Genomic DNA, 14,265 nt, shown 5'->3' with positions numbered 1-14,265 from the left:
ACTATGAATGGATTATCCAGGGGTGGCCAGAAATTACCAGAAATTGTAGACACTCAAGCTGGCCTTGGAAATGCCACCCAGTCTTCTCATGGAGCTTAGCTGTGTCTTTTGTAGTGCAGGTCAGTTGCTAAATAGGACTACATGACACCTTGGCTGGCTACCTCACTGCCTTTCTTCCTCACACCAGCCCTAGGCATTTCATAAATAATTTTAAAAAGTTTTTATTGCTCCAAAATCTTGCCTTAACTGAAATTTCAAACCTCAGCATTACCTTAGTTGAAAACTTGCTCTAAACCTGGAGCAAATAATCTTCAATTTATGATTTATTTTATCCTTTTTGAGGGGAGGAAAAGTTTTGTTAAGGGTAGGATTCCCAGAAACCAGTGGGGGGGAAAGAAAAAGAATGGACAAAATCCCTCAAAAACTGTCAGAAAATGAGTCATGAAACTGAACTGAATGTGGATGACTGCTCACTGAGTGTCTTTTTCTGGTATCAAACACTCCTCCTTCCTCCACTCCTCACGCCCCTTTTCATTTTAAGCTTGTGTAGTTATTCCAGTTATGGTATTAGCAATACTCCTGATATATTCCAGTGTCAGCAAGATCAAAATCAGCCCTGGGAAACTGTTTTCTTTATGTGTCATTTCAACACCAACAAGGCAGGTAACAGAGGCTGTCCATGAGCAGCCTGCCTTATGCAGAGCACTTAAAAACCTGAGGCTTAGGACTGAAAGATCATTGCTTTTTTGTGTGTCTACTGTTCAATTGCTTAACCACATCATTTTATACGGGGTTTTGTATGTTTTGCTGGACGAAAGCCTTAACTGCCAAAACTGTTGGTATTGAATTTTTAGCAGTCATGCTACTGTTCTCACCCTGTTGTATGATAACAAGCATTAGGATAGGATAAACATGCAGGCCAAGGTTTTCCTCATTCCATTATTTAAAGACTTGTAGTCCTGGAGGGTTCACGGTGGTCATCCTGTCCCCACTCTCTGGGGGGTTTCTGTATTTTAAAATGTAAGTCACTGGAGCAGAATTTTTCCATAGAGATAGGTTCTCCTCGCCCCAATATACAAGGCTGCAGGTTCACATACACATTTGGTATTTGGCCTGTTTGTTCCTTGAATCCAAGGATTAGTTATACCAGGGGAAATGGTATATGGACATTCCTTCCTTCTCACAACTTCTGGACAGGAGTGATTTCATTTCATGTGAAAGTGATGTTGCCATAAAACATTTCACAATAGCCTAAGGGCTAGAAAACTCAAACCAACACCTGAGAAACCTGAAATCAATTTTTGCCTGAGGTGTGCCACTGCATTTTGACTCCTGGGAAAGTGTATTTTGGGAAGTACCTTAGTCTGCTGATATGCAGTTAAGTATATTTTGAGAACTCTAAGGCCCCCCTTCTTTTGGGGTTCTGACTGGGCTTAGATATGAGTAAGATGCCAAGTTGCTCAAATAAGGGCAGTTCTGGGCATGACAAAGGTAAAACTGTAGGTATTGTGAGGGATTATGGGAAAGGGAGGCGCCTTCTGAGTTCAGACATGTTCCTGGTGGGTGGCAGCTGGGCAGGGATTACAGTTTTGGATCAAAATGCATTACTTTTCCTCATCTCAGTCCTGTAGTAGGTGTGTATATCTTTTATTAGAGCTAGCTCCTGTAGGTCTTTATCAAGATAGGTTGTAACTGCCTTGACTGGAGAGGCAAACAGATTGAAAGCTTTATTTCTGCAAGACCTGGTGCAAACCAAATCCCTCTTTTGGTATCCTTTGCAGTACCAGATACCTTGAAAACTGAGCTGGACCATGAACAGTGGTCTATGTCAATGCTGTTCTGTACCATTCTTCCAGTTCTACTGCATTATTAAATGTTCATGTGTTTTATAGAAAATACCAGACTATGAGAACTTGTCTCTTTAATGGGACTTAAATACCCACTCCTTAAGGCTTATGTAGGATGGGCTTTTTGTCACTTCTACTTCTCTTTTGTCACTTCTACTTCTCTTTTGTCACTTCTACTTCTCTACAATGCTTCTCTACCTAAGCATTGCTTAGTAAACCCTTGCTGATAGTGTATCATTGTGATAACTCTAATAGTGTAAAATATAAAAGCAAAACCAGATACATGGGGTGAAAAGGCAGCTCTTATTGAACTAAGACAGTTGAAAAAATAGACAAGCTTTCCTCAGGGTTTGAAATAAAAGTCAATCTCCATATTTTATTCCATCTGAGTGTCTTAAGTAGGGTCTGATTCAGTTCTGTGTGAAGGAGTCCTTTCTCCCACTGCAGTTGGAAGGGGAAGATATACAACAGCCAAAACTGAACATCTAACACAGGTGACACTCACCCCTGGCATCAAGTTGTAAGAGAAGGGTGTAGAGAAGAACCTGCCTCACTACTTTTCTGAAACTCTAGTTGCTTCCATCAGCCTTCCCAATTTCTGCAGCAAATACAACTTTTTATGTAGCAGAGCAAAGAAGCCAAGCCAAGCCCAGCCCAATATTTTACACTCATCAGTACAGACTCTTTTCTCTAGAGGATGATTCAAATGATTAGCTCCTCTGAATTGCCTCTCAGAAGATGTTTTCCTTTTTCACAATAAGCTTACGAAGATTAGTATCACCAAGCTACAGTTAGCCTTTATTAATTAGCCTAATTTGTAAATCCCTGCATGAAGAAAAAACCTTCAATTTTAATGCCTAACTGCTGATCGAGTATCTCTGGAGGCCTTCAACTCTAAATTTCACGAGCATAGACATTAGACAACACTGGTGAAGTGTCTGGTGTTTGACCTTGTTCCATTTGCATTTTTATTTCTTTAAAAAAACCAAACAGATGTACTTTTCCATGTTTTTTTTTTATAAAGAGGTAATAACAGCAATAGTTTTATCTCTGCAGGTGGGGGAATGATCACACCCTGTAAAAATAAAGGACTTACCATTCTTTGGCTTCCACTTTATACAAGTGTGTGGTCTGAGGTCCCAGAGCTGCAGGGATGTTCTGAACTTTTTAATGAGTGCTTAAGTGAACTTTTTGGATAGGTGGGAACAGACTTTTCATTTACTAATACATCAAAGATTCTGTTAAGAATTTGTTTCAATTTATATGGTGAACTACTACAGTGGTGAAAGATAAGATACAAATATAAAAGCTTCAGAATCAGATTAGGAGCATTTTAGGAAACAGCTCTTGTAGGTAGGTAGGTTAAACTTCTCTGTGAATTAAAATTAAGAAGTCCATAAACACAAATCCAGGGTGAGCTCTGTATGTTAGCTGTGATCTTCAGGAAAAACAAGATGCTGAAATATTTTGCAAGTCAGAACTGAGTTTCCAGCTCATGGTTGTAGACCTAAGGTCTGCAGTAACAAGAGACAGGCTGGAATCGTAACACGTCACACTTGTTACTTGTAATGGCTCTACCATGATGATGGAAAATCTACTCTTGTTATGAGCAGTAACATTTTCCCCATTCCATGGACATGAAGATGCATCAAAGTAATCTGAATCGGGCGTAAATTTTCTTACATTTGTTGCAGACAATGAGACTCAATTTCTGGACTCCTTTGCCTAAATTCTCATTTGTAAGTTGCTTTTAAGGGATTAGCTGGAACGGTTTGTCCACATTTCAAACAAATTGGAGACAGACCTGCTCCTACATCGAAGAACACAGTTCAGAGCCAGCTCCCATGCAGTCCACTGTCCAACAGTGCTGCGAGGTATTCACAGTATATGCTGTGCCAGACCTTCAGGATGTATGTCAGAACCATAAAACCCTGAGAATACTTGCCAGCCAGAGTTGCCTGGGGCAGATTCACACCTGAGTATTGAAGAGTCTGTAAATATTTCTACTTCCTTCCACTCCTTTTATGGACAAAGTAAGAGTATATGCCAAGCTTCTAATATTTTACCAAGTCTGAGAGTGCACTTTTTATTTTCTTATAGTAAAGGTACACCTGTTACAGAGAAAGATATTGCTATAAATATCTAAGAAACTAAGAGCTTTAATTACAAGTTTGCTTGAGTCTTGTAGCAGCTAGAGAAATGGAGAAAAGAACTAATCAATGAAAAGTCTAAATCAAAATAAGAACAAACCAAACCACTCTACTTAATTGTGGTAGCTAGAGCTGGTTGACTTTAGTAAGCTATTTAAGAGTGAATATATCCAGGAATGTATACCATAAAATTATACATCTTTCTCTGGGGAATGGTCTCATTCTCAAAACTTGAATTGCAGACTTGGGTTCCTTTAAAGCTTAGGCTTTTATAAGACTCCTTTTAGACACAAGAACTAGTACTGATTGATTTATTTTCTTTTTCTCTTTTAAATGAATTCATCAAGGGGATATTTTTCAGTGGAAAATATCTTTGTAAAAGTCCTTGGACGCTGTAAAAGAAAATAACTCTCAAAAGAGTTCAAGCCTAGCCTGGCCAATTTTTATTTTCAAAAGAGTTATTTCCATTTTTAACACAAGAAAGGTATTTTGAAGAACACATCTGAAAAACAAGCTAACATCTTGCAGAACAAAAAAGAACAAGAGCAGTTTCCATGGGCACTAATCATTAAGATCCAGTTTTTTAAAGCTATATGAATCCCTCTCTAAATGGCGCAAATGCTAAAAATACTTTTGCCATACAAAGATGTTCCTAATGCACAAAGAATATCCAGGTATCTTTAACGGGCCAACAGACAAGAAAAGGAAAATTCTGCAGCTCATCTGTAAAGAAAGCGTGCGCCTGTAAAAAGAATTAAGCATTATTTTGAATGTTGCCAAAATTCTGCAGAGAGACATACTTCAGAGATAGCAATCATTCTGTATGGGCTTAACTGCACACAGAGATATGTCATTTTCTACTATAAATACACTAAATGCAGTTGATAATAGGGGATCTGTATCAATACTCATCCATTTCTTTACCTCTCAGATATTTGGAAGAACTGCATAGTATTCTATGCAATTTGGCATTTTAAGAGTTTGTTTAGAAGCTGAAAAATCTGAAAAGAAATGAAGTTGAAAATGGGAAACAGCTGACATTTTATTGTTTTATTAGATACCTCTTGTTTGATAAGAAATTTGATACATTTTAGAAAATAACATTCTAAATCATACAAACATTTTACAATTGCAATTTACCATCTGTATTTAAATAAAACAGCAGCATAAGCCCACCAGAAGGCAAATGTAATTTTAATGTACCTCTGCACATTTTCTGTTATTCTGGTTTAAAAAGTCATATTAGGTGCAGAAGAAAGAAAGTTCTTTTTCAGGGGTTAGGTTTTGAAATAGTAAAAAAGCAGCAGAGAGAGTCAAGTCAATAGGTTAGGAGAATTAGACAAGGATACCAAGTACACTCACTTGCCTTCTATAAGAGCTTGCTACCTAGTTAAAGTGCTAGCATAATGTCTATTGCTTTAAATATCACAATGTTCACACCAATAATATACAGAAATAGGCAGGGTAGCATTTATTACACCCAATTTTTAATAAAAACCATTTCTCATAAACAGATATTTCCATGTCTTTTGCATAATTGTGTATAAAAACACTTATAATCTTTGCTTTTACACACAATCATATATAATTCATATATTAGAATTGCACAGCAACACTCAAAATCTATTTAATTTAGAAAAGGAAATTTTAGTTGTCTAAAATAATTTTTGCAGTGTCTCACTCTTGCTGCTTAATAAGTTGGTTAGAATTCAAATACTAGAGAAACTATGCTTCATAGAAACCTGATCAACTGTCATTTACAAAGGTACAAAATATACAGCAAAGTTAATCTCTCATTAAATAAAATATACAGATTAGCTAATGTTACAGATCATTAACTAACACCTTATTTTAAGGGATAAACTTCTAGGGAGCTTCTTCTCTCCCCCCCAATATAGGAGAATTACACAACAGTTCCTTTCCCTGTATGTTTATGCAATGAGTCACGTTCACTTTAACTGCTGATAACAGAGGACTGGGTTTATCATTCTGCATAGCAAGGCCAAAAATGATCCCTGGTGGAACTGCACTAAAGTCAGTGTGAAACCCTAGAGATCAGTTTTGTCTAAGGTATCACAGCCTATTCATTTACTTATTTAAAGCAATAACACCAATCATTATCACTGTGGTGGCTTTTAGTCCTCCATGAGAATTCTCCCATAATCTACCAATCAATCTACCATTAAAATAAAGTGTTGCCAATATACTCCACGATCACTCTGTTGTTAAAATAGTGAGCTATGAAAATTGCCTACTAATTCTTAAATGATCTCCCTGATAATAAATGAGTTTTAATAAAAACAGCATGTTCCCACTTAAACCAGTCATTGTAATTTAAGTTTGGAATGAATGGTAAGTGCTTGTACGTTAGGTTAGCAAAGAAGTATAACACCCGCTACAACTACAGCAGTGTCACATCTCTGATGTTTACTCTTGGTCCAGGCGTATATTAACCATGGCAAAGCACCGGCCTAGGCTCTGAAAGAATGGTACAACAAAAACATCTGTCAGGCTCTTCCATACAGTTTGCACTGAAGGCAGGACCATGAGACAGGTTTTCACAAAAGGCACCACAACCCTGCAAAAGAGAAAACAAACAATTTGAAGATTGGTGCTGCTACAGCACAGGGAAATCAGGACAACGAAACACAGGCGTGACATCTTATGAAAGAGCAGTGGTTCCTCACCTTTTACAACTTCATAATATAAACATAAACATAAACATTCAAGCAAGTTGACTCTTGCAGTCATTATCCATCAATTTTGTTTGCTCAAGGCCTCACACCTGCATATGCATGTGGTCCTCTGGCCAGAATCATTTGTATGCAACATGGGAGTGTAGACACCATCTTTCTTTTTGTTGTGTCTCTGTTTATTAACTGGCAATTTGTTTACATGCCATTTAGAATGCTGAACTTTTGCTGCGTCTCCCTACTCCTGGCAGGGCTGGTGTACATGATCTGCCATAACCCTGCTGCCACCCACCATGGCTGAAGAGCAGTCATCCCCTAAGGACTCACTTGTGCTGTGGTCATATCTGAATGTGGGTCTTTAGGGGTTGACAGAAACACTATGTTCCCCAGTTTGATTTGCTGGAAACAGCCTTTACAATCTGTTGTTGCTCTGCTGCCTCTTCTGGTGTTTCTTTTACCTGTCTGTCTCACAGGCACATGCAAGTGCACAGACACGCATGCACATCACACCATTGGTGTCTCATTCCTACCCATCCCTGTTCCAAGATGCTACAGCAGACCAGAAACGGGGAGGCAATATCCAGTTACATCAGATTGTTACAATACAGGTACATGCCACATCTCAGAAAAATGGGCTGATCCTGTGAAGTTCTTAATTTGTGAGTAAGAAATTAACATTAGAATATGGTTGTCGGGGATAAGATCTTTCTATTCACTCAGGGTCCATACTAGAAAGTATTGTGCTTTCATCTCCTGAGCTTTGGTAAGCATCTGGGGATTGCTCTCCATGTGTGCCAATTCCAAAGCAATGTCATTACTGGTGGCTTGAGCCAAGCACTTTAACAGTGGAGGAGAGCCAGAAGTGCACATACGGGCAGCTCATGAGGGCCAGTGCATACTTGACAACTGACCACAATATTTTAAATTATTCTCCTTCCTTAATCATTTACTGGCCTAAACCTCTGGTCATTTCACTAAGCTGTTCTTATTTGGGTGCAGACAAACTAAATGTATACATAAATAATACTGAAGTTCTACTAGTGCAAGGTTTTAAAAAAATCTCTCTGCCATACTGAATGTGTTTACTTCCTAAATTAGGTAAAAGAAGCTATAGATTCTTTTGTCAATGATAAAAAACTCTGTCCTATTTTACTGTTGGATTCAAAATTTAATTCCCAGTCTTGCATTTGCATAATTCCACTGCAGAATTTTCACTCTGACTGGAATGACAGAAAATACCTAATTTAATATTTCATCCTAAGTCTGAAAAAAAGTTGCTGTGTATTTACAATGCATACTCCTCATATTAACAAAGTAGAAAATACCTACCACGTTTAAAAAATTTTGAAGGTTAGAAATGTACAGAATCACAATTAATTACTTTCAGTGTTTATCTAACAGCTTTTGTCGTACAATGCAAGCCATATACTAGTACATCAATGCTCTACTCAAAGCTAGCCCAGATGGATTTAAACAAGAATAGTTTTTCTAAAACCTTCTCTTTTGTCTCTGCTGAAACAGCCCATATAGGACTGTGAGCATTACTGGAAAGTTGTGCCTCTAGTTTTAAACTGAACCCTGTAAACTATGTGTTTATAACCACCTATAATATCACTGCATATAGAATATATCATTTATAGAATAAAAAACTAGGCCTTAAGCTGTTAGAATACAGCTGATAAACATCAATAATGCAAAGGGAAAAAAAAATTTGCTATTTTTCAAGCAATACAGGGAACGCACCCGAAATGGCTATTTTGTTTGTGCTGATTTCACCACTTTTCCATTTCAGATAGTTTATAAGGACAATGTAATTGTTCCTTTGATGCCACCTATAATTAATTTGACCCATTTTTTTAAAACCTAACTGAACTGGAGAGAAGCAGAAAAGACATTTCTTTTGGACCCTTTGTTGACAGGATCACACAAAGTACAAATGAAACAAGTATCACAGTATGCAGAAGATTCACAGAAAGATGTAGAAGGCTGGAAAAACAGTGGTCATAGTACTTGAAATTGCTGTAGAGGTCATTCACACAGTACTGGAACTCAACCTATTTTGATAATCTTATGGAAAATAAACATTAAAATGTTTTGGTAATGTTTTATAATCTTTACACACTTATTACATTTTTTAATTTCTGGTAAATGCATGCAAAACCCAATGTAGGCTGAACCCATAGGAGGATACATGAAACATAATAGCAACCAAAGCTAATTAATATAAATAACTTTCAATTTTAAAATAAAAGTCCATCTACTCATAGAACAATTACTCAAACCTCCTTCCTCAGAGAAGAAAATCCTTTACACCAAGGAGAGTCATAAAAGGTATTTTCTAAGTTTTAAATGACATGTGTATTTACATGTGTACCAGGCCTGCCTCCTGTTCTGCACAGGATATCATCTGACAGTGCGATACTTCCAGATTATCAGAGGCTGCAATGTGCTTTCCATGGAGTGACCAGTCACACTTAAAAATTAATAATCAAATGCCATGAGAAGCCATGTATTCATTTTTGTGACCTGAAAAATATAACAAACCCATCCTTTGCTGTGGATTTAGCCCGGTCTACACTTTTGTACACAGACATGGTAGGTACCTGCTTGAGTAATGTCTAACAGTAAAATTAAAGTAGCTTGAGTAATGTCTAACAGCAAAATTAAAGTAGCATATCCCAAGGATATCAACACTGGTGCCATATTGGTACTACTAGTGTTACCATGTAGTACCACATTGGGAAGAAAACGAAAGGTCTGTTGAATTTGTCATCTAAGCTGAAAACAGCTACCTATATGACCTCTCACTGTATCTTGCTATGAATATGTATTATAAAATACCCCTCCTTTGACCAAATGGGATGAATTGTGTCTTTTGGGAACTGTTGAACTGAAAAGCGCCAGTTGCCCCATTTTTTCCCTCCTATCCTATTTTCTCTTTATGCTGTTCAAGGCACGGCATCTACAAAATTATACCCCTCAACGTTTCTCACGTTTGCTCATGTTACTTTTTCTTCTTGCTAAGCCCTGAACGAACACTGTCAAGAAGCAAACACCTCTTGGAAATGGCAGAGCACAGTTTAATTCCCACTGATAATGAGAGTCAACTTTTTACAGACATAGGCAACAATGTTGGAGCAGTCATGCACCATTAATTGAGATTCTGGCTTCAAAGTGAAGAATCATGCCTTCTCCTGTAATGTTTTTCAAAATAGAATCTCAGAAATGTCTTAATACTATTTTTCAAATGCTCTATGTTTCTGTGCTTAAATTATCTAACTCCATGTACTATATCATGATTGTGAATGAAAAGTCTTGTATAGCTCTACAATACCAGCAAGCATTGTGAAAAAGCTAAAAATTACCTAGCAGTTCTACAGCTTGTTGCATGCCATTAACCATTGGGACAAGTGAGGCAATGGATAACCACCAAAGTCTTTCACATCTCATACACAGTATTTGAAGTGCATTAAAATCAAGTATTATGTATTCCAGGACCTGCATAGACTGGAAATGATAAAACTACTACAAAAGAAGCAAGGCAACATCCACATACTTTTTTTTCTAAACCAATATGTACTGGACATCAAAGAAGAGGCATCAAGACAGCACCACCAGATTACAAGGTAGGTCTTCCTAGCTGTAGTGTAATTTATTTAGATTTCAAGCAATCAGTTGGGACACAGTTTTAGGGTTGAGTGTGATAGCAGCAGTTTTGTAAATGAAGTTGTGGAATAAAAAAAGGTAAGAAATAATGCATGTCCATATCTGCTTTTCATGTAAGTCCATGGCTCTGTCTTAGCACTGTGAATGGAAACTCAAGCAGAGAAGTGCTGTGAATACCTACTGCTTTAGCCTATGATGTATAGAGCTGAGTGAGCCCATCTCAGATCCAAGACTCATATTATGGATCACTTATCCATAATTATCCAGATAATAATCCACAAATTATGATTCTTAGTGTAAATATGCAATGTACCAGAACGCTATTCTGATAAAACTAGAAAACACCATACATGCAATTCAAGTGTTAATTTCCAAGAGGTTGCAAACATGTGGCTTGGAACAAGAATCAGTCACTGATCTACAAGAAATACAACAATTTTGCATGAGCTGCATGTAAAACCAGAAGTGTTCTGTTCATGTTCAAAAATCAACAACCTTAAGAGCTACAATCTGAGGACATATTTAAAAGCTTGCTAATTTCACAGAAAGATATCACAACTCAGTGTGGCCTGTGTACTCTGGTGAGAATGACAGTCATCAGTACAGCAAAAAGGTCAAGTTGACTTCCTTGAACTGGCTTGTATGTGGATCACCAGCCTGCTAGCTGGCCCAGGTTCAGCCCATCAGTATCTTTTACCAGGTAGTATGAAACCAGATTTTGGCTCAAGCAGCTGGTTGGGGCACACAATATGCTCCATCTTTACGGTTAAAAATGAAAATGAGGTGTATTACTATATATTTCTTACTTAGCTTTCTTTTTACAGGTGAAAGACAACATTTACTATCAGGTGTGATGGGGTGTGATTGTGCAATTCACAAGGTGCTCTTGGGCATGAGAAATGCTGAGTTAGACTTATGTGGATTTTTAACATGCTGATAAAACTGCAACAACATGTGTGACATCAACAGACCTTTCTGCTTGAGCACCTCCAGAAGTTGTTGAAACATTTTTGAATTTAGCCCCAGAAAAGACTCCCTTACAACATATCAACATCATCACCTCACTGGTTTGGATGATAAATGTGAAGCACAGAGACTCTTAGTGGCAGACTTCTGGGTGGGTTTGCCCCAGGATCTTCCCATGACATTTAAACAGCTGAAGACAGAGTTATAATGGAATTGCCTTTCTTTCATGTACAAAACAAGGAGTTACTTTTTTTTCAGACTGAGTGGGCCTACCAGGGAACTACCTTGTACCCTGTATTTACAGCCTTTACATGTGCACTGCTTTTGCACCACCCTCTCAAATGCAGCAACGTTGAACTCCTCACTCGCATGGTATCTGGAACATGAAGAGGTGCCAACTTTGAGATGCCAACTTAGTCTCAGTGTGTTCCACCTTTGTGTTGGAACAAATCCAGCTCAAGTCTGTGGGAATAAGAGGCAGTATTGCCTTTGGATGGTAGCACTGGATGGAGTCCAAGGGGATGCAGATAGCACTACTGGGTTACGTGATTCTTTCACATCCATCCCAGGTGCAAGGAAGATCAAAATGAAAGATCATTTCTATCGTGACAATGAACCTGGGCAAGGAACTGATTTCTTGGGGAAGCAAGTGTGTTCATAGAAAATCGAGAGAAACTTTTCAAGTGAAGTGCTACATTCAGACAGTCCTATTTCACATGTACTGAGAACCCACAGTTCCTGAGACAGTCACTAGGGACTACGTGCACAAATAGTAACTGACCTCTGAGTCCTGGATCAGTGAAACCCTGTATCCAGTCTGTGAAATCCAGATACAAGATCCTTGTGAAGGACAAGAAAAATACTACAGTTTTAATAAATTTGGCACTGAATTTTTCCACAGATATTTCACTACTGGAAATCTATATATACTCACTATACCCTTTTGCAGTCACACTGCACACTATGGTGGAGTGACACCTGACAAATCTAAAAATCTGGGCAACACTATGCCTATGAACTGTTTGTTTGTAACAATTTGGGAACAAGAGATACAGCAAGTGGGCCTCCCTGAAATGCACTGCAACTCCTTTGGATATTATGCAAACACTATGTTCCACAATTCAAATTAATCAGTTTTCAAAGGGACTTGACAATGTCACAACACAAGCTGCCATTGTACTTTCAAAAACTGAAATCTGCACCCATGAGATTGCCACCATAAGTTCAGATAATCAGTGTATTCCTAGGGTTTTGAGTTCACTTCCAGTTTCTGTATTCTGTTTTCCTTGATAAAAGGAAAAGGATTCCAGTGTTACCCAAATCAAATTAGGCTTTGCCCAAAACTCACGCATACGGAAAATCTTGGTTTGCAGAAATATGTCAATAATCTGCATTCATGCCTTCCTCTACAGCCTTTTGGATTTGTCAGTTCTTTCCTGAACCTCATTATAGTCCCCACCTTTCCCCCTTCTCCACCATCATCTTCCTTTCTGGTCTCAAAGTACTCTTCCTGATATTTTGTGATCATATTATGCTTAAAGTACACAGGTTTGCTGTGACTTGGATGGCCAGTGTATTTGCCTGTGAACTTGTGCCATGGTCAGAAGCAGCTTTCCTGAGCTAAGCAGGGTTTTTTGCTTAGGTGGAAGGGCTTTGGAGCACTGCATCTAGAGATGGTTATGCACCAGATGCAAGGCACTGGTGCTACATTCTATGTCAGTAACATAGAGCCAGCTTCGGCCTCAAAAGCTTTCTTCAGTCTGTGAGGAAAAAAATGAAAGAGGTAACGGTACTAAAAAGTTAGTAATAACTTCAGGTGTTAGTAATACTTCTGCCTAGATAATTCATTTAAAATACACGTTTGAACAAATTCTGCACTTCACTTCAAAAAACAAATTCAGTCACTATTATCACTCCAGAAGCCAGCCAAGGTTGGAATGCACTGCTGTAGGTGCTGTCCAAGCAGACCGCTAGTAAAACCAAGGCAGGGAACTGAATCACAGAGAAAGCACTGTTTCCTTTTCTGTCCCTTTAGAAACAAAGCAGTTAATATTAGCATATCTGGCTAGCTGTGTAAAGTCGGCGCCCGGTGGTTGGGCAATAATGAAAGCTAGAGGAGAGGAGTTCTGCGGAGCTGTCGGCAGAGCCCGGACATAGCTCGCCCTTACCAGATGTGGAGGCAGCTGAGCGTGGCGAAGACGATCCCCACAACCAGGGCCATCGGAATGGCGAGGACCAGAGTCAGGAACTTGTAGATCACGTACTTGCTGAGCTCAAACAGAGCGTGGCTGCAGATCCACACCTTGTCGAAGGAGTGGGTGAGCTCGGGCTCCGCGATCACATCCTCGAACCCCAGCTGGAACAAGAGGAGGCTCTACCGTCACGGGGAGCAGGGACGCGGGGACCCCGCGGGGGATCCCCCTCGCCGGGCACCCGAGCACCGGCCCCGGCCCCGGCCCCGCCCGCCCCCGGCCCGGCCCGGCCCGGCCCGCACCTGCAGGTGGGAGTTCAGCCCGTGGGGGTCGCGGTCCAGCTCGTCCTCCGCGCACTTCTCCGCGTCCGACAGCGCGGGGCCGCCGCTCCGCGAGAAGTTGTCGTCGTCGTCCATGAAGATGCGGGTGTCCACTTTCTCCGTCTCCAGCCCCATGGCGCTGCCGCCGCTGCGCGGCTCCGGCCCGGCCCTGCCCCGTCCGCCGCCGCTGCCCCGCCGGGCCGGGCCGGGGCGGAGCGGGGCTGCCCGGGACACGCCCCGCGGGCCGCGCCGGCGGCGGGAGCTCTACCGGGCCCTGGGGACCCGCGGGCCGGGCTCGGGGTGTGCCCCCGCCGGCAGCCCCTGCCCTCGGCTCGGCAGCCGCTCGGTGGGCGCTGAGCCGGCCCGGCCGCGCTGGGTGTCCCCGTCCGTGTGCGGTGCCCGGCTGTCACCGCGGGCTCCCGCCCGGCTGG

General features: G+C 40.3%; 1 protein-coding gene across 1 annotated transcript; it reads right to left on the bottom strand.

Annotated features, from left to right (window-relative positions):
- Positions 1 to 4,413: 4,413 nt before the first annotated feature.
- CAV2 (caveolin 2) lies at positions 4,414 to 14,016 on the bottom strand. The gene is made up of 3 exons (XM_066549794.1): positions 13,817 to 14,016; positions 13,491 to 13,678; positions 4,414 to 6,575 (listed from the first exon to the last, which is right to left on the bottom strand). Exons 1-3 carry the CDS (start codon positions 13,967 to 13,969, stop codon positions 6,425 to 6,427), a joined length of 492 nt encoding a protein of 163 aa, XP_066405891.1. The 5' UTR covers positions 13,970 to 14,016; the 3' UTR covers positions 4,414 to 6,424.
- Positions 14,017 to 14,265: the final 249 nt, after the last annotated feature.

Source organism: Molothrus aeneus, chromosome 5 (assembly GCF_037042795.1).
Source record: "Molothrus aeneus isolate 106 chromosome 5, BPBGC_Maene_1.0, whole genome shotgun sequence".
NCBI lineage: Eukaryota > Metazoa > Chordata > Aves > Passeriformes > Icteridae > Molothrus > Molothrus aeneus.
Note: the sequence above shows the minus strand (reverse complement) of the source record. Positions and strands in the feature narration are given on the sequence as shown.

Excerpts from the sequence above, each read along its gene's own strand:
- CAV2 (XM_066549794.1), bottom strand. The coding sequence starts at position 13,969 with ATGGGGCTGGAGACGGAGAAAGTGGACACCCGCATCTTCATGGACGAC. Across the intron at positions 13,679-13,816 it reads GGCTGAACTCCCACCTGCAG|CTGGGGTTCGAGGATGTGAT; the intron begins GTGCGGGCCGGG and ends CTCTTGTTCCAG. Across the intron at positions 6,576-13,490 it reads CTCAGCTGCCTCCACATCTG|GGTTGTGGTGCCTTTTGTGA; the intron begins GTAAGGGCGAGC and ends TCTCTTTTGCAG.